The sequence below is a fragment of the Globicephala melas genome, chromosome 2, assembly GCF_963455315.2.
Source record: "Globicephala melas chromosome 2, mGloMel1.2, whole genome shotgun sequence".
In the NCBI taxonomy this organism is placed as follows: Eukaryota; Metazoa; Chordata; class Mammalia; order Artiodactyla; family Delphinidae; genus Globicephala; species Globicephala melas.
The window spans coordinates 17,565,008-17,591,113 of record NC_083315.2 but is presented as its reverse complement, the minus strand read 5'-3'; the positions used below and the strand labels follow the sequence as shown (position 1 = coordinate 17,591,113).

The 26,106-nt window shown below is 39.8% G+C and overlaps 1 protein-coding gene across 21 annotated transcripts in view; it reads left to right on the top strand.

Moving 5' to 3' along the window:
- Positions 1 to 26,106, top strand: part of PARD3 (par-3 family cell polarity regulator) — a 639,757-nt gene that overhangs the window by 379,125 nt on the left and 234,526 nt on the right. For 13 of the 21 annotated variants that reach the window (XM_060293163.2, XM_030837075.3, XM_030837073.3 and 10 more), the window contains 4 exons: positions 4,115 to 4,303; positions 5,584 to 5,754; positions 15,036 to 15,195; positions 21,739 to 21,928. In XM_060293163.2, the coding sequence (XP_060149146.1) occupies positions 4,115 to 4,303; positions 5,584 to 5,754; positions 15,036 to 15,195; positions 21,739 to 21,928 (710 nt within the window). The remainder of the gene's footprint in view (positions 1 to 4,114; positions 4,304 to 5,583; positions 5,755 to 15,035; positions 15,196 to 21,738; positions 21,929 to 26,106) is intronic. The other 8 variants (XM_060293165.2, XM_060293169.2, XM_030837074.3 and 5 more) reach the window with 1 other exon arrangement.

The window sequence follows — 26,106 nt, the reverse complement described above, 5'->3', positions numbered from 1 at the left end:
GGCATGTGGGATCTTCCCGAACCGGGGCACGAACCCGTGTCCCCTGCATCGGCAGACGGACTCTCAACCTCTGCGCCACCAGGGAAGCCCTTCTTTTCATTTTTGAAGAGCAAATTACTTTGAGAATGTCCCTCAATTTGGGTTTGTGTGACATTTCTTTGATTAAGGATTTTTCTGGCTTCACATTACAGATTAACAACTGTACAAAACCTGGGGTTTTTTTCCTCAAAATTTGTAGCATCAAGCGAAACATTTTAAAATTCTTGTTATTTATTTTACGTCTATTGTTTAAATCAGAAAAGAGCACAATAAAGCCAGATGTGACATTTTAACTTTGCTAATAAGAATAATTAAAATATCAACATAAATATCATGCATAAACATTCATCTCACATATGGGATAAATGAAAATATATAGCTTAAAGAAACTGGAGGGTTAGTCCTTTATGCAAAAAAATAAACACGATAACTTCTCTATTTAAAAAAATCCTCCTCTTGATTAAAACCGTAAATGGTTGTTATCAATTGTCTGCTCTACCTGTATATTATTTAATCTCTAGATATAGAATAAGTGTATTTTCTCTTTAACTTTTATGAAAACAGGTGTTAAGTGTGAGAATATGATGGCATAATTGCTTTTTTATGATCCATCATAAGGTTTTCCTTCCTAGCCCGTCATCCCCATCCCAGCACTAATCTCTGCCCAACGATTATGTTTTGGCCGTGTAATATAATCAGCTCTTACTTCCTTGTTACCCATTTTGCAGATTAACCGAGACTTAGAGTGGCCTATGGGCCAGCTGTCTCCTCTTAGCAGTTGGGGCTTGTTTGGAGAGGAGGGAAAACTGGGCTTTAGTGCTGATCATTTGTGGCTGTTTTTCTGTCTCGCTGCAGATATGTGTGTATCTTTTCTGCTGTTCTGAGGATAGCGGGAAAGTAAACAGCTTTCATACTGCCCATGCAGTAGGTTCCCTGCTTCTAATATGCTTAGCAAAAATGCCCTGTTTTTCTGGATATTAGAAGGCAAAAATGCCAATGGAGTAATGGCCAAGGGAAAACATGACAGGTTGCACTGATAGAAAATCACTTGGGGTACATACATGTCTGTACATGAGGGACATAATGTGCACTTGAGTGACATTCATGTCCAAATGGCTTGAGGAGCAAGTTAAAGGGAAACAAAATATTCATCATGTTTCCTTAGAAAGAACTTGACTCAAGAAACGGTTGAGAGAGTACAGAATCTGGATGGAGTAAGAATCGAAGGTGATAGAAAATTAGCTTCTCCTTTATATCAGAATGAAGAGATCCCCATACTAGTAAGATTTTGGGAAAATTCTCTATAAAGTAGCCTTAAAAATGGTTTTTAAAGAGCAAATTTTTTTAAACATTTTGCTGCCAGAGAATTAAGTTCTCAAAGTTGGAATTAATTTCAGTCTTATGTCAAGAGCCAAATAGATTGATAATGCAATATCAAAGGAAAAGTACAATCTTTCACTTAAATGTTTTTAATGATAATAATGACTTAAGACTTGATAAGAAAGCTGAAAAAGAATATTATTCCCATCTGCAGTTTTCATAAGAAATGAAACTTTCCCATGCAGAATACAGTCTCCTTTAAGACAGGTTCAGAGCAGGGCACGTCAGGAAGTGACTCGAACTTGATTAAAATTTCTCTTCATATATTCAGTCAGCTCCTTATCTTGATTTTTCAAGTAGAAGAAAAATGAGAATTTTAAGCCTTTGTGAAACGTTATGGAAATGTCAAAATCAGTAAACGTTAAAAAGCCAAACGATATAAATCAGTAAGTGACAATTGAGAACCTTCCAGATTTGAGGCAAATAAACGTACTGAATGATCAGATCTAAATGTGCCCAGTTAAGGACTATCTTTGGTTTCCGTGTCTTTTCAAGTGCAACTTTCCCAGGAATATAAATACTGATTCTGATTCACAGAGTGAATTTTATCTTTCAGTTACTTCTGAATTTAAAGTAGGAGGGGCTGTAGTGTGTTTTGGTACTATTTTGTATTTCAAACATCAGAAACAGATTTTATATTGAAGTAGCTGTATTCGTTCACACAAGGTCTTTATTTACTACTCTTGAATCGTTTTGAACCGTATGGATGAAAATAAAATTTTAAGAGCAAAACAAGTATATAAAGATAGTATAGTAAATATGATGTCAATAGTAAATATGTCATAGTAAATGTGATGCATAGTAAATATGATGTTAATGTTTGATGTGAGTATCTAATGTTTATTTCTCCCAAATCCATTGATTTTATTTGACCTGTAATTATTCTCTAGGAATATTTTAAGTGTAAAAAGGCTTTTATAATGGGCAGGTATAGACTTTATTTTGATACTGAAATGTATTTACTTTGTATAGTTAACATACTATCCCTTTGTATCTTTTCAAGTTGTTCTTTCTGTAATATTCTTTATTATATATATAGTTTTCCTGTTTTTAACATATTAATGATTTTTTTTTTAAACACACCTTGTCCTGATAACTATGAGGCTATCTTTTGAGATGGCACAAAGAATGTTAACAATGAATATTAGTAAATTAGGAACTTTAAAAAATCATGTTATTATGGATTTGGAGATTTAAAAATAACATATCTTTTGTATTATGATAATCTTTAAAAAAAATCTCTTACTGATACACTCTGTACTTCCAAAAATTATTTCATCTAATTGAGATATCTGAGATTGCATGTTAAATCTCCAAATTATTATTAAAAATAATATTTAAAATTATTTTATCATTATTATGTTAATTAGATAATTATTAGAAAAATTTTAAAAATGTGTTGAGAGACAAAGAAAAAAACTGAAGTCTACCTACATTTCCATTGCTCTGCAATAGGCTTTCATGTGTGTAATTGAACATTCTTTAAAAGTGCAATCTTTAAAGGATGCGTTATATTCCAGCCTAATTATGTACCGTTAGATGTTGAACCATTAGATGTTGAACCATTCTTCAAGTGTAATTTAATATTGCTAGCTTGAATGAATAGGTGGATGCTGGAGAAATATTCCAAAATTACAAAAAGAGAAGGAGGAAAAGTTGTAGGACTAGATGAGTCATTTAGTTGTGATTCAAAGAGCTTGTGCCACATGTCTGTTATGCGACATAAAATGAAATGCTGAATTTGATAAAGAACTCTGGCCTCATCTATTTGGAGATGGCCAGTGTAGAGCTGGGGTCCCTAAAGAGGATGACAGAAGGCAGATGGCTTCCTCTTCCGGTGTCCGACATTTTATATGTCATCTCACTGCCTTTCATCAGGTTATACTTGAAGCATTCATTTCCTCCCTGCTGTTTTAGGGGAGCTGAGCAAAAGTTCGTGTATCTCAAATGCGTCGGGTTCTGCAACAGTCTCCTTATGCACTCGATGGCTACAATTACGAAGTCAAAGCCGGCATGTACAACTCTTTAATTAAACAATATTGCTTGAATAATATCCCCAGCTGTAGATGTATCGTACAGTACTGTGGAAAAAAACTTCTCTAATGTTGTTTATCTCTACTTCATCTCACAGATGTCGAAGGTTAAAACTCTCTAGTGACTCTCTGAAAATGAATACCGTTTTTTGTGCTGACTTTGTATCGTCAGGATTTGTTACTGTTTGTGAATAAAATGATGCACCCTTAGTGAACATTAAACTATTAATAACATTGAAAATTCTAGTGAAAAACAAAGGGACAAATGAGTTATATTTATTTATTTTTATTTCCTGCTGTTACTGTTTTTCTCCTGTGGTTTAGAATATATAAAGAGATTTTTTAAAAACCCACAAAAAACAAAAAAACAAACCAAAACTCTGAGTCTGCATGACTTTAGTCCTGCTACATTTTTTTCCCTATATTTCTCAGAATCTGGTTTAGGCTTGTTTCAATATTGAAACAAGTACCGCATAAAAATATTAGCAGCTGGTTCCAGGAATCATCTGGAGGGGATGCAGATGCGCTGTTATCATGGATCTTGTTGTGGAACTTTGGTGGAGATACTGTGCCTGTTATGATTAAAGAACTGCTCATTAGCAGTCCTTAAAAATAACAGAAAGAAACATTGGAATATGATGCGCAATTTTGTTTCCTGTTAGAAAGCAGAAGATGAGGATACTGTTCTCACACCTGATGGCACCAGGGAATTTTTGACGTTTGAAGTTCCGCTGAATGATTCAGGATCTGCTGGTCTTGGCGTCAGTGTCAAAGGTAACCGGTCAAAGGAGAACCACGCCGATTTAGGAATCTTCGTCAAGTCCATTATTAATGGAGGAGCAGCATCTAAAGTAAGCAGATGTCAACATTATCAAGCTTATGCTCATCCACAAAAATGTTTAATTACAACCCTATTCTTATTTTGGAAACATGGAAGCAGTAAGGGCGAATTCTTTCCTCTACCCTCTTAGATCCTGTTCCTGTGACCTGTGAATTAAACTGATAAAAGACAGGTTAACAGGAGAAAATGTTTACAAATCTGATGGATGGGGGCTCCACAGGAAAAGTGAAAACCTAAAGAAGCAGTTAGACTTGGAAGCTTATATACCATTTTAGCAAATGCTGATAAATTGTGGAGTAGGGATTAGACAAAGAAAGAGGGTTCGGACTTCCAGGTGTGGTAAATGGTGGGATGGTAAATGAATGAAGGAAACCGATGGTAGAAAAGGCTTATTTTGTAGGCTCATCTCAGTGCACCTCTGTCTCTGGTGGTGAGGGTCATTCTCCCCTTCCAGGTTTTGGAGAAGAGAGGGGGCACCTTCACAAGGAGAACCTTATGCCCACATTCAGCCAGACGCAGGGAGGACAGGTCCCCCTTCCTGTGTCTGCCATTTCTCAGTTGCCTTCTGCTAAAATAATCCCCATGCCAAAGTGGCGTGTTTTGGGGTAGCGTATTCTGATACCCTGTAACACTTAAATGTTTTCTGTTTTCTTCCTAATACCCCATCCATGATCAAACAACTAGTGCAATCTCAGTGATCTCTCACCGAGAGGAATTCATATCTTCGACTCCCCGTTTTGGGTCTCACAGAATTCACAGCCCATGGTCATTAGGGTGAAATGGAGGTTATCTCTGCAAAGACTTAGCTCAGGTTCTGGCGCAGAGCTAACCTACCGGAAAGGTCACTCTCTTCCCCTCCCCTCCCATCCCCTCCCATGGGTCACTTCTCCTGTTTCCCAGTCTAGGGAAAATTTCCTGGCTCTCTGTGAAGGGTGCACTTCTCTGCAATTGCCTAATAGCCTGGAGCTTTTGCATGTTGTGAATAACCTCTCTGGGTGTCTCTGGAAGCAGGAAAATAATCACTTTGTGTCCTATGAATTAGTATGCTATTTTGGTAAACAGATTATGATAATGACTTGATTTACAAATGTATCAATGATTGAAGTAGACACAGGCTGCAAGGGCCGCTTACACATTATTCTGCTGGTGTTCAGTTGGGCATAATCCATTAGTATTAAAGCCCTTTTCTTTTTGCTCTGTTTTTATTTATTTATTTAACGAAAGGGAAAAGCAGCTTCTTTTATCACAGGCTATTTAATGGCACTTATTTTTAACCTGCCTCCTTCCCAGGATGGGAGGCTTCGGGTGAACGATCAACTGATAGCAGTGAATGGAGAATCCCTGTTGGGCAAGACAAACCAGGATGCCATGGAAACCCTCCGGAGGTCCATGTCCACCGAAGGGAACAAGCGAGGAATGATCCAGCTTATTGTGGCGAGGAGAATAACCAAAGGCACCGAGGTAAAGAATGAGAAAGACAAGAGGCATCTGAAATGGTCGTAGGACCAAGTTCTTCCCTAACATTGGGCCAAGAACAGCAGGTCCAGGGGCTTTACCTTGAAAGACTCAATTATCTTTGCTGGCTAGAGTTTATTGTACCGTCAGTGGATTGTGATTTGTTTTCTTAATTCTGTGATCAAAATATCCCTAAGTGTGCAGTAATATTTCTATTGCCACTTCAACAGATAACACTGGGATCTCGAAGGCACCTTTAGCTGGGTTCAAGAAACAGGGCCACGCCTTCCTGCTCAGAGCCCGCACTTTCGCTTCTGTTCAGCGGTGTTGAACCAGGAGGGAGAAACATTGAAGTGATTGCTCGTTCCCTTGCTCATCTAAAACGGGTGCCTCTTGTAAAGCCCCTCCCAGGGGAGGGTCTGTTTCTCTTGTGACATTGTCAGAGTGTAAGCCCCCCTTCCTACCCCCGGCCCCCTTTCTCCTTCACTGTAGGGTGAGTATTTTCCTCCGGAGGGGCTGCCTTTTCAGTGGTATCTCCTGCATAAAGCCACAGTGGGTTCTGCACATGTGCTGCCGTCTGCAATTAGGCAATGGGTGGGAAGGTTCCCTCTCCCAAAGGGTGTGATCATCTGTCTTCCCAAATAGTAAAAACATACCAAGTAGACTTGCATAGCGGGGCATTTGAGAATGTAAAGGGAATTACATACAGATTTGTTAATTAATATTAGAACCTGAAAAAGAGTGTTTTCAAAGAATTTTTATAACGTATGTGCCACCTCTAGGAAACAGGTGCGACCTGCTTGCTGAAAGTATAACGTTTGTCGTTTTTGTTTTTATTGATGCTCAACTCCTCACATTTTTAAATCAACTAAGAGAAAATGATTAGCAAATGGTACAAACTGGAAAGTATATCCAAACTGCTTAGGTGTTTTTCTTAATTTTAAAATCTGTGTTTAATATATAAAGCAAGCCACCAATGATGGCTTATCCGATCCTTTAATACAATAGGATTTTGCCACATACCCTTGCGCTCAGTGGGTAGTCGGTGGAGAGGTGACCAATTTTTGAAAGTTTACTGACCGTAGACTTATTTTTACACTTGTTTTTATTTTTCCAAATGGAGAGTGGCTTAATGCTAATTAACAAATTAGTTTCCACAACAACAAGAGAACAGTGTCACCTTAACTAAAAACCTCAGAGTGGAAAACTGTGGGAAGTAAAACATTTACTTTCTTATTATAAATATAAATGCTAATCCCTCAGGGTAGGCTATGGGATTGGCTTTCTTGAATGATAATTCTTATTGGTTTCCAAATCATTAACTGATGTTTTTTGTTTTTTTATAAATTTTATTTATTTATTTATTTATTTGGCTGTGTTGGGTCTTCGTTTCTGTGCGAGGGCTTTCTCTAGTTGCGGCGAGCGGGGGCCACTCTTCATCGCGGTTTGCGGGCCTCTCATTGTCGCAGCCTCTCCCGTTGCGGAGCACAGGCTCCAGACGCACAGGCTCAGTAGTTGTGGCACACGGGCTTAGCTGCTCCGCGGTATGTGGGATCTTCCCAGACCAGGGCTCGAACCCGTGTCCCCTGCATTGGCAGGCGGATTCTCAACCACTGCGCCACCAGGGAAGCCCAACTGATGTTTTTAATGTAAGTCCTCCAAAGACCTATGTGAAAAATTCTCCACAGTAAGTTCCCAAGACACAGTGTTCTTTATTAGGTCTTTTTCAAAAGTGGAATAATTTCATATACCCTAAGACTGTATTCGTGTGACAGATGTTCACTGAGCATCTACTACATTCAGAAAATAAGTTAGATCCTGGGGATAAGGTGGTGAATACAGACAGATGGAGTTCCCTCTCTGGACGTTCTCCTGGACCATAGATCATATTCTTAGTCTCTTTAAAAACAAACTAAAATTTCTCAAAGTTTTCCTTTAGAGAGAAACATTGAAATGTTATAGGGGGACTTAAAATGTAAGAAACGGACTGAAGGGCAGCATCCTGAATCCAGACGTGTTTTTGTCTGGCTCAGGTGGTTCCCCAAACAAACCTATACCAACCTGGAAACGTTTTGATAAAAGCACTGATTTGATCCCCTGTTGCCCTATAAAACACACGGAATTGGAATCCCACTGCAATATCTCTGTCTCATTCACTTCTGCATATGAATTTATGTGAATGAAAATGATTTAAGTAAGGGAACAGAGGCAGTAATAGACTTTAATATTCAATATTCTTTACGGTATCATTTTCATACATTGCTGGTTATTACTATTTCTTAGGATAGAGTAAGCTTATAAAGCAATTATGTCAAAAAAAATCTTATCACGAGTGCTGTGCTGTCTTTGTAATACCAGCGAAAAGCCTTTTGTACTGACAGGGTTTAACTGAAGGATTCTGTGAAGACAGAAAAGCTCATTTCAGCTTCCCATAAGTCTTAAGACATGACTTTGCTGCCGTTGTACTTATATATTACCTTTGCAGAAACATCTCCCTGAATTACTGGAAGGGTACGTGTAAGTTATGTTACCGTAAATATTGATATAAGCATAGGGTGCCTTTTGTACTGACAGGGTTTAACTGAAGGATTCTGTGAAGACAGAAGAGCTCATTTCAGCTTCCCATAAGTCTTAAGACATGACTTTGCTGCCGTTGTACTTATATATTACCTTTACAGAAACATCTCCCTGAATTACTGGAAGGGTACGTGTAAGTTATATTACCGTAAATATTGATATAAGCATAGGGTGTCTTGTCACGGATGAACCTCAGGCCAGAATAATGAGTTCTCTCCTCCTGGGTCCATCTGTCAGCCGTGTGGTCCAGCCTTTGACAATATCACAGAATTATATTTTACTAACTCATCTTTAAATCAAGGGTTTGCATACTTATTTTCAAGCTAGAGAAGATGAAAATTCGCAGAAGAACATCTTTTGTGCTTTGTCACCTCTTCCCTTGCCCTCTTCTATATGTGGGAAGTGCTGTCTGTTATCTTAGTATGTTTTCTTCGAAATTGGCAGCTCTCGGCACGAAATACCATCTTCCCTTGCACTTCCCTGGTCTTTGTCCCCATACAGCACATTTGAGACATGTTCTAGAAGATGCTTCTCAGTCCCTTCCACTTGACTTCTCAGGAGTCTGTGAACACTGCCTCGTTCTTGAATCCTTTCCTGCCAGCTCTCTCCGTTTTTCTCCTGCTTCTCTCTGGCCCTCTGTCTCCTTTAAGCTTGCTCCCTTCTGCCTGTTCCTTTTTTGGTTAGTATTCCTCAAGGCGTTCTCTGGGCTGTGTCTTCTTCCTCACATGCTCCCTGGGAGACCTTAATTCCTTGGTCTTCAGGTACCACTTTCCTTATGATGAATCCCATGGTCCTGTTTTCAGCTCAGGACTCTACTCTAGTTCCAGATCCCTCTGTCCAGCCACCCATGGAGATGTCCACTGGTATGTCTCTCAGGCACCTATGCTTTTTCCACCAAAACCCATTCCTCCCTCAGTTCTTCATCTACCTTGTCCTCCTTCCCCCCGAGATAGCTCCACTGTTTCTTTACTTGTAGAAGCTGGCAATCTGGGGCGTCTCTGACCTCTCAAATGCCTTTCCTGTCTCTGTTGCCTCCTCCTCTGGAATCTCTCTCCTCCCTCACTCCTCTCCATCCCCCTGCCCTTACCCCATCCTCTCACCGGGCTCTCTGCTGCAGCTCCCTGAAGGACTTCTCTCTCAACCCATTTTGTCTACACGGCAGTAAGGCACATCTTCCCACAAAACAAACTGATCGTGTCACTTCCGGCCGAAATCTCTTCGGGAGCTTTCCTTCCTTTCCAGGATGGGTGCCAGTCTCCATCACGTGGCCACTAGGACGTGCACAAACCAGCCCCTGTGTCCACCAGCCTGTCCCTTACACGACCTGAAATTTCTCAGATGTCTGATGCTGCCTTTCACCTCTGGATTTTCCACGTGAGTCAGTTCTGCTCCTTGTTCTAGCAAAGTCAGCCTTTAGATTTCAGTATCCTCTCTCCAAAGCCTTTCCGTAGCCCTGGGTACTCACCTTCAGGCAGCAGCTGTCACACCATCATGGTTCCTCTCTGGTTTTCTTTGGTGGGAACTGCAAATTCTGAGATGGCTGGGACCTTGTTCATCTCTCCATCACTGGGGTCCAACCCAAGGCTGACACCTAAACATGGACTGAATGATGAGGGAAATAATCCCAGAGAGTCGAGCCTTTTTAGAAGAAAAAAATTAACTTAGTTACTGTTAGACACTGAAGTTCTAACAAGGCAAGGTAACAGAATTAATATTTTAGCAGTGATTCTGGATTTCCTTCACCTTCCTTAGCTCTAATGCTCTTACTTATTTAAAAACATTCCATAAGCAGTAATTATTTCTTTAAAAAAGAGAGAGAAAAGAAATGGCTTTCCTTTGTTTTGTGCTCCTGAAGGATGGATGAACTTTTTTGGCATCTCTTCCATTGGAAAGAATACATAAAGCAAGAGGCAGAAACATTGGTATCATTGCAAAGGACAAATTTGTTGAGGACTTTGAAGGAGAACTTTGGGAAATGGGTATTGAAAGTCACTTGTGTAGGAGAATTATGATAATTCTAAATGTTCCAAGGAAATTAGTATTTGTAGGAATTACTGCAATTTAACCTAGTCTGCAGTCACTTCATTATATCTTTGTTAGACATGATTTCATATAAAGCCTGCCTTGGTACCAATAGAGAGTAAGACCAGGTAAGTTTTCTCTTAGCCCCCATGCTGAGGAATTTAGTCACCAAGGACTACTTTTTTTTTTTAAGAAGAAGAAATAAGACTTTTTATTTCCAGATAACATGATTTCTACGTAAAAAACCCTAAGGAATCTACAAGGCAATTACTTTAGAACAAGTAAGTGAATTTAGCAAGATCATAGGACAGTAGGCCAATGTACAAAATCCATTTTATTTGTATGTACTAGGAATAGACAATTTGACAGTAAAATAAAAATCAATATCATGTACCGAAATATCAAAAATCATAAAATACTTAGGGATAAGTTTAACAACACAGGTAATCTCTGTACTCGTAATTCTATAAAACGTCACTGAAAAATAAAATAGACCTAAATTAGTGGAGTGATATATGATTAGCAGACTCAGTATCACTGAAGTATCAGTTCTCTCAAATTGGCCTATTGATTTAATAAACTCTCATTAATCATCCCAGCAGGAATTTTTATAGCAATGGACAAACTGATTACCAATTGGGATTATTAATTTTTATATTATTTATTATTAATGTTATATTATTATTAATATTATTTAATTTATATGAAAATCTAGAACTGGAAAAACTATTCTAGGATGAAAATATCATTGGTTGCTTTTGGGCGGGTTGGGATTGAGCGGGAAATAATAGGAAGGAATTTAATGAGGTGACGGCAATGCCCTTTATCCAGAGAGGGGTGTACATTACATGGGTTTATCAATTTGGCAAAACTTACTGAACTGACCAAGGACTACTTTAAAGTGAATTCTCTCTCTATGTTTAATTCTCTTAGAAAGCTACATTAGAATAGGAAGGGACCTAAGGTATCGTTTATGATTCTCTTTATTTTATATATGAAGAAATAAATACAGAGAAGCCAAATGAGGTGCTTAATGGCTGCAAGGCCAAGGTAGTGGCAGAGTAATTTAGAAGCAAGGTGTCCATCCCTCTTATGCACATGAGAGGGTCTGATTGCCTGTGAGTGTGGGGTTCAAGCAGTTGATACTCTGGCTGTGTTGGGAAGAGGTGGACAGTAAACCTATGAGTCCCAGCGTCAGGCAGGCCATCGCGTTCTGGGTCTGTCACATCCAGGCTTACTTCATCCTCTGGTCAGTGCTATCAGCCACATGGGAACCTGGAGGACATTAGCTGTGGTTCTGCATGAAAGCAGAACCTGGAACTGAACCCTGAAACTCCAGCCACTCTTCTCCAAAGAAAGCTAGACCCTGTCTTACTATTCATTGTCCTGTGTTAACGTGTCCTTCGGATGTTAGTCCTTTCTGCAATGTGTGATTGTAACCTCGATCAACTTTCTTTTACTTTCAGCCTTGTGCTGTGCCCTTAGCTTTAAAGGCCCGCTTCCACATGGCCTATACGTATGAGATCTCTAAACCGATTTAAGGAAACTCTGAGTCATTCACTCAGAAATGGATTTATTCATCCAATTATTCACCCAGTGCCTGCTCTGTGCCAGGAATTGGGGATAGAATAGAATAAGCTTATAAAGACTGAAATATCGGATAATAAGATCATGCCACTTACTAACTGGGACCCAGGTTTAGGTTTGCTGGAGGGGACTAGGGCCATATCTATGCGAGCTTTTCACCGTTTCTAGTTGAGATGGTGGGATACGTTTTCTTTATGTGAAAGACATGATTTGACCCACTATTGCACACTTATAACAACTTGAAATTTTATTAAGCCCCACAGATATTGTATTAGTTTTTTAAAAGAAACCAATATTTTACCTTTTCCTAGGAAGAGTAGGCCAAATGTATAATATGAAGCATATTCACTGGACAATATCCAGTTCTTTGTTATTGAATAGCACTTATTATTTTCTGATTGTAAAAGCAATATATGATCCTTTGAATATCTTTTTAAGAGCATACTACATTACATTGTTTATAGATATGGGGTAATTCCCAATTTTTGTGTCTTTGTAAATGAAGTTCTGATAAATATTGATCAGCATGAATCTTTATGATTCACCTAACTTATTATTTTGTGAGGATAGTGACCACAAAGTGAAATCGATGGCCTGGTCACAGAATATAGGATATTCTTCGGCCTGTGACATATATCTCCACGTTACTCTGGGAAGAGACTGGATCACTTTATGCTGATCCCCAGTATGAGTTATCTTGCTGCAACCTAGTTTTCTTTAATGGATGTAAAGGCTTTCCTATTTTCTTAGGGATGGAGTTGAGGGCGTCCCACACATTTGTCCCTACTCGGGACTGAGTTCTGTTGGATGGAAGAACATTTTTTGCAGTTAAAACGACAAAGTGAAAATTGCAGTTCTTTTATTTTGGTGTCTTCTTTGAATTAAGCTTAATTTGATAAGGTTTTTATATGTGGAGATGATCAGAAGGGCCTGGGAGCAGCCCATACTGCAGGAAGGCCAGGCCAGTCTTCCAGGACTGCCCTCCTTGGAGTGGCTAAGCTCCCACTCTGATGATGCGATGCATTCCTCTTTCTTAAACTCAGTTGCTTGTAACAAAAAAAAATCATCAAAAGATTTAAAACAAAACTCTGTACTCCAATCAGTTTTTTTTTAAGAAATTAAAAGGCATTGTGTCTTCTGTTAAATATTTATGTATTTGGCCATTGATGTCTTCATTTAAATCTGTCTTTTGAGATGCAAATTAGACATGGTTAGGGAGGTGGGGAGGTACAGAAGCTTTCCCATGAAAGTGTTCAAGTACAAGGTTCCTAATGAACAGGCATCTTATTGTTTTTCTCTGGAAAGCCTGCATGTGCTATTTTTAAAATAGAATTGTTATTTGACTTTATAAAATTCTAAAATAGCCTCTTGGGATATTTAGGGATTTCTCATAAAGGTGCTTTATAAAGATTTTATCATCTAGAAAATTGCAGTTATATGCTTCAATTAAATGTATTTGTTAAGCAAACTCGAGGTTGTGTTGTCTGTCTTATGATTAAATAAATTATTGTGTAGGATGCAGGTCTTGTGTGTTGAGACTTGTATAGCAGGTCTCTAATGTATGTGCTCATTAAAAAAATTCACACATGCCTGTTTTTAAAGGGATTGGGTATTTGTTGTGTTTGTTTTTACTTCTCCAAAGTACCTTGGAATTTAGGAATAATGTTCTTTCAGAAAATGTTCTTGTATTTTTTTACATCTAAGACCTGGAATATTTAATTTACTTTTCAGTAAAGCTGTCAGTTGTAAGCTGCAATTTAAAAAAAAAAAAAAAACTAATAAATCCTCATTTCACAATTTAAACCTTATTGAGTCTAATTCACTAGCGCTGCAAGTTTATTATTCTCCCGCAGTTTGACGTGCCTCCAATTGTAATTGTGTTGACCCTTCAGTGCATTAAATCTCCCCGGTGCTTATCAAACTGGGCGAGATAAGTCTACAATTCGGAACTTCATTAAATATCTCATTTATATTAAACAGATGATAGCTTCTAACAGAAATAATAATTTGTTCAGGTGAAGGAGCCACAGTTGTGGTTTCCTCTGTTTGGAATGTGCAGTCCTCTCTCCACTTTGCTGTGCTCTGCTCCCTGCCTCCACACGGGCCCCTCCACCCCACCCCCCAGCCCTCCCTGTCTCTGGCTGCCGGCCAGCTCCAAAGCATCATAAGATTTTAGTTGGTGGGGTTAACCTCAGAGCCCACACTGGGAGGATTTGTGTGCTTTGTTCCTCCTTGTTTCATGGCTTTACTAGTATAGAGTTCTCACTCATATTATGTTTATGAAGTGTATGACTTTATAAGGCACAGCTGTCTTAAACAACGCCACATACCATTTTAATTCTTGGTGATAGGAATCCACCTATATTCTTTGCTTATCTAGCAGATTCTGTATATTTGCAAAATAGCTACCTTTGCCTGCCTTATTAGAATACTGGGTTTTTTACTTCTGTTTTGTCAATATCCTGTGTAGTTTATTTTCTCTCAGTTACTATCTCATACTTAAGAACACAATGAGAGAATAGGATGATTGTTTCTAATTTCAGCAGAAGAAACTGAGGCTCGGTGTATTGTTGAAGACACCCGAACTGACAAGTGGTCTTTAGGTCTTAGAGAGCGGGTGGTCATTCTCCCCCCACACACACCAAGGTGTGCTGTTAGGTGTATTTATGCACTCTAAGTGTGAAAAGTAGACTTAAATTCCAGCTTCCATTCTGATAATGATAAAGCATGTCTAGCGCAGGGCAACATCGCATAAAGATTTCTGAGTTAAACCATAACTCAGATTGACTTCAACAGGTACTGTCAAGCTGAAAAAAAATAAGCAACAAGGTGAGTGTGATTAAAAAGCCTTTAATCTACATATTTTTCCTCCAGTGGTTGAAATCTGACAGCTTCATGGGAGGCACAGTGTAAAGTGGCACAGAAAGTTGGTCATTAGGCAAAGCTGTCATCGCAAACTATTTTGGTACAGGGTGAAAAGTTCTAGTTCGTTTGGTACCCAGTTCGATGCAGACCCTGGGCAAGTTGGGTCTAATTCCCCCATGCTGGTCATGGGCCTCCAGTTCTGACTTTACCTCGCCCCCCCACCCCGCTCTCTGCAGCTGAAGTCACCTGGGAGCCCCTCTGGACCTGAGCTGCCCATTGAAACGGTGTTGGATGATAGAGAACGAAGGATTTCCCACTCCCTCTACAGCGGGCTTGAGGGGCTTGATGAATCGCCCACGAGAAATGCTGCGCTCAGCAGGATAATGGGTGAGTCAGGTAAAACCCTGTTGATCACGTCTTGTTTTTATGCTTTTACTGGTTCACAGAGAGGTTATTAATGTAACATTAATGTAAAGGAGGCCCATGATTTCAAGGGGAAGAGGAGCAGCTTCATTATAATCATTCAGGAAGTGTTAATGTGAAGAGAGGAAGTCAATACATTGATTTTGTTAAGTGAGTTTTGGATCCTGTAACGTGGGAAAGAGAAAAAAGAAGGGGATCACACAGAAGTGTTTTCCAATGATCAAGATATTCTTAGCATGTTTGAGACGATAAGTGAAGCTGTGGTTTTGTTTTTAAATCAACATTTAGTGGCTTATGGCAAGAAGGATTCAAAAGTTACATGTTTACAATAGCACTGTTTGGAGGGAGGGGAAAAATACGTGTATGCATGTATGTGAATATTCACATTTTGTGGCCTGTACTTAATAAGGTGTTACCCTTTTTCAATTGCATCTTGACTTTTTCAAAGCCTTCATTTGAAAATCCTGAAACTAGTTTTTCACATCCTTTGTCTGCATTCAGCACCATACTGTCTGCGTGGCCCCCAGTGAGGAAGGAGGTGATTAGCACTTGCTCTGCAGCCGTTCAGCTCTCTGCTAACAGATCCCGTTAATAAAGACTTGCTTTGCCACCAGAGTGGTTTGATTTACTGAGTTGCTCATCTTGGGATTCGCTTGTGAGAGTTGTCAAATTTAACACATAAGAAGCTGTTTTGATTAAAATAGCACGTGACATAAAACACTCATTGCTGGTGTGTTTCGCAAGCCTCTAATATGAAGTACAACCTAAATTTAACTCCATTTTGAGCACACTTAATGGGGATCTAATACAATCCACGTCTCCATTAGGAAGCTTCGCTGGAACAGGAATTTGTTTCCTTCATCAGTGGATGTTTATGGAAAGCCTGCTGTTGGCAAGACATTGTGTATATACTTTTGCTGTAGATACAAAGACAAGTGAGAATCAGTCTGCCGTCAAAGAACTTTCTAGCAGGCACGATAGGAAAAACACGTGAACATGACTGGTAGAATTTTCTGTTGTTCTTCCTCTAATCCTTCTAGCTTTCTTGTTTGGAAAAATCGCTAAATTCCTCATTTCTTAGTTTGTGACGTGTAGAATGAAGACGCGCCAGCTCTCTGGTTTAATTTTGCCAACAGTTTTCTTTTGGCCTGCTTGACATAGTGCAAGCTGGGGAAGGACACGGAAGATATTGCACACCTGTCAGGTGACAGGCATTGCATATAGTTTGTCAGATTAACCTTTGCTTATTAATGATCACTCTCCTCACCGCGGTGGGGTTTTCCCTACTTTCCTGGTTTTGCTGTGACACTTTATCTTCGTTAAATACTTCTCTTTTTTTTGCGGTACGTGGGCCTCTCACTGTTGTGGCCTCTCCCATTGCGGAGCGCAGGCTCAGCGGCCATGGCTCACGGGCCCAGCCGCTCCGCGGCACGTGGGATCTTCCCGGACCGGGGCACGAACCCGCATCCCCTGCATCGGCAGGCGGACTCTCAACCACTGCGCCACCAGGGAGACCAGTTAAATACTTTTTTATTGATGAAAATTCAAGACCCCTTGAGCGAGAGTGTATGTGTTCCCTGGATCTGCGTGCATACAAAGTGATTCGCTGTAATTTCCCCTTTATTATAGGAACATAGGACTTGCCATACTGAATCAGACCATTGGTCCACCAGTTCCTGTAACCTGCGTCCTGACTCCAATCCCTGATGCTTCAGAGGAAGGCGAAAAACTAAAACTAAAAAACAAAACCCCCCCCAATTCACCTAGTGACCTTTGGAAATGCTGTATATATGGGTTGAGGATTCTTTCTTTTTCTTCAGTCAATTGCCCTGATTTTATTAGCTGTGGCCTCGTTAGTCCTCTAGTTTGCACTAGAGTTGGCATTTTTTTCCCTTCCCTCTGCTAGAGATGTAATGGACTTGAAAATTCCAGATGCTTCTGCTGGGGCAGGAATCGTCCAGCTCTGTGCTTTGTGACGTACTGTGCGTGGCCTTTTGGGCTGGGGTGGGGGGCAGTGACAGACTCCTTACTCTTCGTTGGTAGGCCAAATTGACGTGAATGATTTGGATATTTTCTTAAGATAGTTTTTTACATGTTGTGTGGGAAACTAGGGATCCCATATAGTTTTACTCTGAGAAATGTATATGCTCAATTTGATTTATCTTGAGTTTTACAAATTCGAGAATTCCTCAGTCTTTGTCAGTCCCTATTTCAGCATCATGGGCCCTAAGAAACAGACAGTGTTCGTAACATCACTTTCCACTTAAAGTTAGAAATCTTGCAGAGATAGTACCTTGCAACAAGATACCAAAGCCAGGTACCAAATATAAGAAATTAAAGCTTTGACTTTCAGTTAACCTAAACCAATAGCAACAGTATTTACTGCTGGGCACAGTATCTGGGTGCATGGAAAATTTTCAGATCTTGTCTGGCTAGCAGTCGTCTTCTCTACCTTTAGGATATCTCCTGTGTAGACACCAGTGGAGGTGGTGGTGTCTGCTCCGTGATCTGCTATGATTCAGATAGAGCTTTGTATTGAAATTCCAGCTGACTGCATTAAGAAGTGATTAATTTTATGTGGATAGGGTGAATTTTCATGTAGCATATTCCTCCTGTGGGACTCTAGACCCAAAAGGAGCTTTGAGGCTTTCTGACTCATTTCTATGGGAACCTAACCCAGGAGAGAAGCTTCCAAAAACTAGACCAAAAAAGGAAGAGATTTTAGAGTTGGAAGCATGTCAGGTGTCATCAGCTACACTTTCCCACTTAACAGATAAAAGAACTAAGTCCCAAGATCCCATGACGATTTTTGTTTTATTTTGTTCTTGGCTCTTTCCTCTTTCTAAAAATAGCCATCTCTGAGGAATACTGGGATCACACAATAAGTGTTAGTGACATTCATCCTTTATTGACACCCATTTTTAAGTACCCACATTTTCAAGCAACTGGCTTCAGACAGTCTTAACAGAATCTTCCATTCTGGCAACCAGTGTGATTTAAAAATCAAAGAAGTTATTTTTGCAACAACCTTACAGATCGTGTACTCCAACCTACTAAACGTCTGTTCAGGGGAATTCTGGCCCGAAGAAGCTAAGTGACAGGTCTGAAGCCCCAGACTTCCGTGTTTCTGAACCAGAATTACGATGCATATTTTTCTGAGTCACGAGTCCCCCATTACTGGAACCTGATCGATCTCCTTAGCTCTTGGTGGGGTCAGCCAGAGTGGCAGCCAACGGCAAGAGTTCTCCAAGTGTCGTCCGTATCGGCTGACTTTCCACTACCATGGATTTGCAAGGAGTGATTTTGGATATTTATCAACAAGAATCTGTAGCAAGGCTGCATAGGATTTCTTCCTTTTAAAAGCCTTAAAAATATTTCACAAATGGCTGGACTGTCTTAACTGGTACTGCTAATAACCACAGAGGTAATAGGTGTAGCTCATGTCACCAGCGTGTTCACTTCATAGGACACATCACAGGCTGACATTTGGGAGCATGGAACCTTAAATGTTTTCCGACTTTTTTATCTGAAGAATTTTTCCGTTTAAAGCACAACTGAAATCTGTGGTCTCCATTTTTTAATGTAATCTCAGTAGTTTTTATATTGATACATTTTGGTGAGTTTAAAAAATAATTCTGTTCAGAATACTTTGATCTTGTTAGAAAGTCAACGTAGAAAAATGGAATATTAAGGTTGTTTTTATTGTGAGTCAGATCTCTGGCAAAAGGTTTCTCATTTCACGTAGTGTTGCCTTCTATGTAAATGTACCAATGAATAAATGTTTAGCAAACAGTCATTCTGCATCTCATTGTTTCACTCGGCTACAGTCTAAATCTTAGTTTGTTGGTTAACTAGTTGAGGAAAGGAGAGTTTATTCATCAAAAACCGGATCAAAGGTTTCTGAAGTCACCCTTCGAAGGGTTCACATTTAGGTTATGCCAAGTACCTGCAAACATAATTGAGAGTTATTCTAAGGGGAGTTTGGTAGAATATGTAGTTTGATAGCTTAGTTCATTACCCCCAATATATTCTTGGAGCTGCATCCCAAAACACTGTTCGTCGCAAGTATGTTAAGAAGTGGAAAATTGATGGAAAACATATATTCTCAAGTCTTTTGAAATATTAGCCTCCAGAATCATAGGGGAAAGAAAAAAAGCTGAATCCTTGTCTTACGGTTAATAGGGACATTTCCCGCAGTTTCTTTAGGTATGAATTTTTAGATCACCTAAGGAACAATATTTCTACTCAAAACAACATAAAAAAGGACTGTCACATGAAGAACCATTCTGTGTTCCATACTGCTTGCTAGACCGTCTCTCAGAATATATTGCATGAACAGTTTTGGTTTTGTGTTTAGAAACGAATGTGCTATATTATACCAATATAGTTTCTTCCAATAAATTGTGCCTCTGTGAGGACATGACATTTAATGCTGTGACATGTGCCTTGTCAGTGGTGAGCTACCAGGGAGAACTTGGATTTGTCATTCTGTACACTTTTTGGGGAAAAAAGTATGTTTTGGGAAGGAAATGTTTCTTTAGGTAATAGTACTGGAATGTCCGATCTTATTTATGAATGATATTTTATTGAACAGATTTCTGTCTTTCTGTACTAGTATCCTAAAACTCAAGTAGGCATAAAGGAGTGATTTGAATTCAGGAAAGGGAAGCAATGAAATATTAAACTTGATTTACATTTTTATCATGAGCGTTTATAAACAGTTGCTAGTTTTCACAGTTTGTCAAAATGGATGCATTTCAAATCAAAATAGAGTATTTTTCATGATAATTTGCTGAGTAGAGGTTTCAGTGAACATATATTATTTCTGTAATAGGGTAGTTGATGCTAAGTAATGATTGCATTTGAAATTTCTAGCAAGTTTGCTTTTGTGGGTTGTCCTGAAAAGATCAACTTAGTGTTTGCTCCTTTGTTGAAATGTCTAGAATAATATATATTTTAAAAGATGCTTCAAGTCTATATATGCCATCTCCCAGTTTCCAAAATGGTGTTAAAACGAAAATTATCGTTTACACATTCTTGTGAATGTTTAAAAATTAGATCTTAAGACAGATGTGAAAATGTTCATGAACTGTCTTCACATTGCTATTGTGCTATTTTTAAAAGCAATTACTCGTAAAGGACAAGGGCACCCTGTTTGAAACGGTGGTAGGATTGGGAAAGTGCAACAATCCTTCTTATTTGCATAGGAACCAGGAGAGCTGACTTAACAGCTGTGGACATTGGACTTGAGATGACAGTGTTTCCATCCTCCTGTAAGGTGACAGGGAAACTGTCCGTTCTCCTTGCTGTGTTGGGAGAGACAGGCCAGTAGGGCGACACCACACCGTGATGCATGTTTCTCTGAGGACAGCCTTTCACAAGATATCCATGTGAACCGAAGCTTCGCCCATGAGTTCTTGCTCAGAGGAAATATGGCCCAAGGTTTGAGGAGGAAGCCAGAAGAACTATAGGTGTTTTGGGGAGGAAGATGGCAACATTTGGACCTCAGCTTTATCTTTAAGGATTCAGGCCCCTGAATTATAATTTTATCCCAGGAAAGATAAACGCCTATCATGCCGATCCCAGAACCTGAGCAGATTTTACTGAAAGAAACTGATCAATGTGGACAGTTCTGGGTCTTTTCTTACCGAGAACACTGTATCCTAATTGAATAAATCAAAATTTACAAGCTCCCCTGTCTTGGCCTGAAAAACCTGTGGGCAGTGAGATCCTAATCTTTCCTCTTTAACATCACTCCTGCCATCTCTCCACAAGGCCCCGGTTCTGCATGCACTCATCTTTGAAGTGTCACCTGAGTGCACTGTGCACTTTCCTCCATCATGCATTTAATGATGTTGTTGCTGATGTCTAAAATCAATGTCGTCATTTCTTACAGTAGAAGAGATCGTATTAATCATTCAAAACCCATCTCGGATGTTGACTTTTTTTTAAGACTCCCAGCATCCTCTTCCTTCAGCTACCCAGGCGATTGCCAGCACTAGTGAGTGCCAGGGCACTTCTGGTACATCACTCAGAGCACCAATCAATTACTACTTTATCTGTCTCCTTCTCTGAGGTGTGAGCCATTGAGAGGCAGAGATGGTGGTAGGTGCCCAGCTAGTGAATGAGTGAATGATTGATGTAAGTCTGCAGGGCTTCCCTCCAAATTTCCTGGTAAAATTTTTCAAAGGACTATAAACGACTTCAAGTCTACGTGGCATTTTCACATTAGAAATCATTCTGGAGATCATCTCTGGCCTTAGGAAACTTAATACCAGAGACACTGAATACCGCACCCAGAGCACCATAGCTGTCGTGTCAAGAGGAGGGAATAGACCGGAGGTCTCCCTTTGACATTCATTTATGAAAAATAAGTTTACTTAATTCTGTTTTTCTACCAGGTTGAGCAGATTTTGGAAATTTAGACTTTTTCTAATGTAGCAAAGTGTTAACATTCATATACATAACCCTTAGATGGATGTCTAGAATTTCTCTTTGTTTTTTTCCACTGGACAGGTAAATACCAGCTGTCCCCCACGGTGAATATGCCCCAAGATGACACTGTCATTATCGAGGATGACAGGCTGCCAGTACTCCCCCCACATCTCTCTGACCAGTCATCTTCCAGCTCCCACGATGATGTAGGATTTGTGACAACGGACACTGGCGCGTGGGCCAAGGCCGGCATCAGTGAGTCAGCAGAGTGGTAAGAGCACTGTTGGGAAACATCGGTTAATTGCAGTCACACTTGATTTTAGGGTTAAACGGTCTGTCACCGAGCACAGTGAATCAGTGTCTTTTATAGCGGTGTTCTGATTTAATAATAATGATTTAATACTCGTAGTTGTCACTCCTCAAACAAAAGATTCCCCCCAGCCTCATAAACCTGCCCAACTGTGTTAGCCTTTCCAGGGCTATCGTTAAGAGTTTAGCCAAACCAACGAGAAAACTACCACTCACCCCCAAACCCTACTCATTGAAGTTAAGTTTCACAAGTGAAACATTTATTTTAGATCTGTGTTAATTTGACGAATTGTTTTCCTATTCCATAAATAAATTCTAAGCAAATCCCTCCGGTGACTGAGAGTTTGTAACAATTCGACGACTTTGGCCAAATTAGTAGTTGTTACGTTCTGGGAGTGGGAAGAAGCTTTTTCAGATTTTCTTTTTAGAGCGCTATAACTCTACTAGTCTTTGTACTTACTTCTAACATTATGACTTCAGGGGCAGTCTAATGCTATTTTTTCTCCTGTATCTCTAAAAATATAAGAAAGCATTTGATATTATTGAACCAGCGTGTGGCAGATAAATGTGGATGAGTGTCCTCATTTGCCTAGTAATTATATACATCAATAAGCGAAAGGAAGGTCCCTCCTAGGGATGACCTTGGAAGGCTGTAGTGATAATGAACACAACCACGTGAAGCATTATACCAGAATCTTCTTCTTGCCCTTTCTCTGGGGTCTTTTAAGAATCCATCAGCAAAATGATATTTCAGTGTTGTGGCATTGAGCTACACTCCAGCCCGCGTGATAACAGCTTACCTTTGAACGAGTTTTTTGGTTCAACGTAGAGGGGGAACTACCATACAAAGTAAAAACCCACCTGAATCAGACGCTGTAGCATTTACCGCTGCAGTTTATATCTCTTTCTGAAAGTGAAAGCAATGACAGAGAAAGTAAGGATTAGATATTTGCAGTATTCATCGAAGGGACAAAAACCTTTTGAGTCTCCACCGTGATGAGGAATTTTGAAGGCAGCCATAGGAATAGATGTTTGAGGCCTTAAGAAATGCTGTATTGGTGAAAGTCAATAAACAACGAGCAGGGCTGGAGTGTGGCATTAATTTCCCTAAGGGGATTCATAAAACAGTGAGGACTTGTATGATTTTGCTGTGGGGAATGTGCAGGGGCTGGAAAAGAATATGAATGAAGGGTTATCCAAACAAGAATGGCAGCTGTTCTGAATCACAGCAGAAAATGTAAGCTTTTCCAGCCTGACAATATCTCCCTAATCCTTGATGAAAATGTTATGAAAACAAAAGGGCAATAAGGCAGGATTAATAACTGGAATTTTAATAACTTTTGGGGGGGGGTCAGGGTATGGTTACATTCTTTAAAGAATCAGCTGTCAGTCCTGCAGACTAACTTGCTAAGTATGCTAGCGTATTGTTTCTTGTGTCTGAAATTAGTTTAATGGGAAGAATTAATTATGTTATGGTTTAAGAATATTTAGTTATTTTAAGATGCTTATTCACTCAAAAACTCATTTGCCGTTTTCAGTTGTGTATGTGTACAGTTCGCTGCACGATTGTGGAAGGCTGAATATGTCAAATGGCTAAAGTTTGCATTTCTTAACTGATAGAATATACTTGTTTTCAATCCATGAACTGATTTAGGGAACATAACAACGTTTTTAAGGTGAAGAAGGTAAAACAGCAAATTCTCATCTTAGTGACAACATGATTTCGGAGGATATAAAATTAGTTTAAAAAATACGCCAATATGTGGCTTTCAGGAACAAAAATTTGTACTTCTTTGAAAAACCTTTACCCAATAATTTTTATTAAAAATGTATTGCAGATTCACTCTGTTCACACATTTGATACCTAGTTTGGAATTCAGGTTTTCGTGTAATTCACACGATACAGAAGAGGGTTGACGAGCATGTGCAGGATAGTCGGAGAGATCAACTTTCAGTATCTAAAAGAATTACTCTTGGACTTCCCCGGCGGTCCCGTGGTTCAGACTCCGAGCTTCCACTGCAGGGGACGCGGGTGCGATCCCTGGTCGGGGAACTAAGATCCCGCATGCCGCGTGGCGCGGCCATAATGAACACACAAACAGAAAGAATTACTCTTAGTTCAAATATCATATTTAGTGTTTATTGTTCCAAGATTGTTCTCACCATATAGGTTTTAATTTTTCACTTCTAGGACTGTGTTTTCGAATTGGGGTGTATGTGCCCTGGAAATTATAAGCATAGTAGTACGTGGACACTACTATATAAGCATAATATACACACACATATATATTTAAGAAATATGTAAAAGCAGTCTACACTTATATACATAATATATGCTGGAGCTCTGCACACACATGTATATACATACATACATACATAGGGTCTAAGCAGAGTAGTACGAGAAGGGACACCTAAGCCTTCAAGGTGCACATGACCCTGCTGCTTCCTGGAACGTCAGATTTATTCTGGGCTTTACAGATGAGATATGATATGTTAAAAATGAAAAGATTTAGTGTAGGATGCAAACAAAATAACACTGATTAGGATATAACATAGTGTTTTACATAAAAAAATCGTTTTTGCTTTGGGCTGAGCTCCCAGTCCCTGGGCCAGAACAACGGTTAAGCAAGCTAGGTGCCCAGGGGAGCAAACGTAAGGAGCTTCTCACTCTCAGGTGTGGCCCCTGAACTCACAGGACCCTGAGATCAGAGCTCCCTTGAATTCTGAGTCCCAGGCACCTACGTTGCCTCCTCCCCGGGCCCTGCTCTGTACTTGGTGGAAAAGATGGAGAAGGATCGTTCATTTCCTTTTTGAGGTTTCGGTTGGCGCTTGGTTTTTAAATACCCTGTTTCCGTTATAATTTTCATAACTTTGAAAATTTGAGATAGCAAGTCTTTGTTGGCTAATAATAATTTATTTTGCATGGTGGTCTGCAGTTTACTGAGGGCTTTCCCCTTGTGTCCTTGAATTCTCTCAGTGGCCTGGCCAGGGGTTGGGGCCACTCTTTTCTTCATGGAGCCAATGAAGACACAGGGACTCAAAGCGTTCAGGCCACATCACCTGATGGCGAAGCACTGCCTTCATGTCTTCCTTGTCGCAGTTTTTGGTTTAGCCTTTCCCTAATGCCATCTGTCATTTCATGCACAGTGAATTGCAGCTAAATTTCTGATATGTATCCAAACCAGATCACTACCCTTTTATCAATATGCATGGTCATTCCCATAGGACCAATACAGGGTTAGAGAAGCTGGTTTCCAGCAGAAGCCTAAGGAGGGCGTGTATAGTGGAAGCGGACGTAGTGGAGAGACCACCACATTCTAGCATGTCCAGTGAGCTGCGGAGGGATGTTCTCCTACCTGTGGCCACATAGGCAAGGTGGCTCCACACTGATACAGGAGAGCTCTCTGTTTACTCACCGTGCTCAGCACAGAGAAGAACCACGTCATTGTGGGGCTGGGCTCACAACACCTGGTGGTGCTTCTGAAAGTGTTAGTGGGATTTTACAAATAGGACCGATTCCCCTGCCACTTCCATTGTGAAGACACTTGATACTGTATCCTGTTACCACTGATCTGCCCTGTGTTTCATCGTCTCTGCGGGAGCCACTGTGTTGGTGTCACACAAACCAAATGCCATCCAGACTTAGTCATGCTTTTCCTGACTCCCTGGAATACCAGTCAGTCTCCCATCCGAGCATCCACAGAGTCTTCTGTGTGCTCCTGGTTTGGTATTCTTCTTAGGGAATAGAGATCTTTTCTTATTTATTACTTTGACTTTGGTACCCGGCACCACACTTTCATCAGAGTAGGTTCTAATCGTGATTTGTTGAGTTGATTTCTTCTCAGTTGATTTAAGTATTGCAGAGAAGCTACATCCTCATAAAACTACATGCCATAAAGGTGTTTTGGTTTTTTTTCTGAAACACAAGATAAAGGATATATAAGATGACCAGAACATATCCTTTTTTTAACAAAATTCATTTTACTGAAGTATAGTTGATTTACAATGTTGTGTTAATTTCTGCTGTACAGCAAAGTGATTCAGTTATGCCTATATACATTCTTTTTCATATTCGTTTCCATTATGGTTTATCACAGGGTATTGAATAGAGTTCCCTGTGCGATACAGTAGGACCTTGTT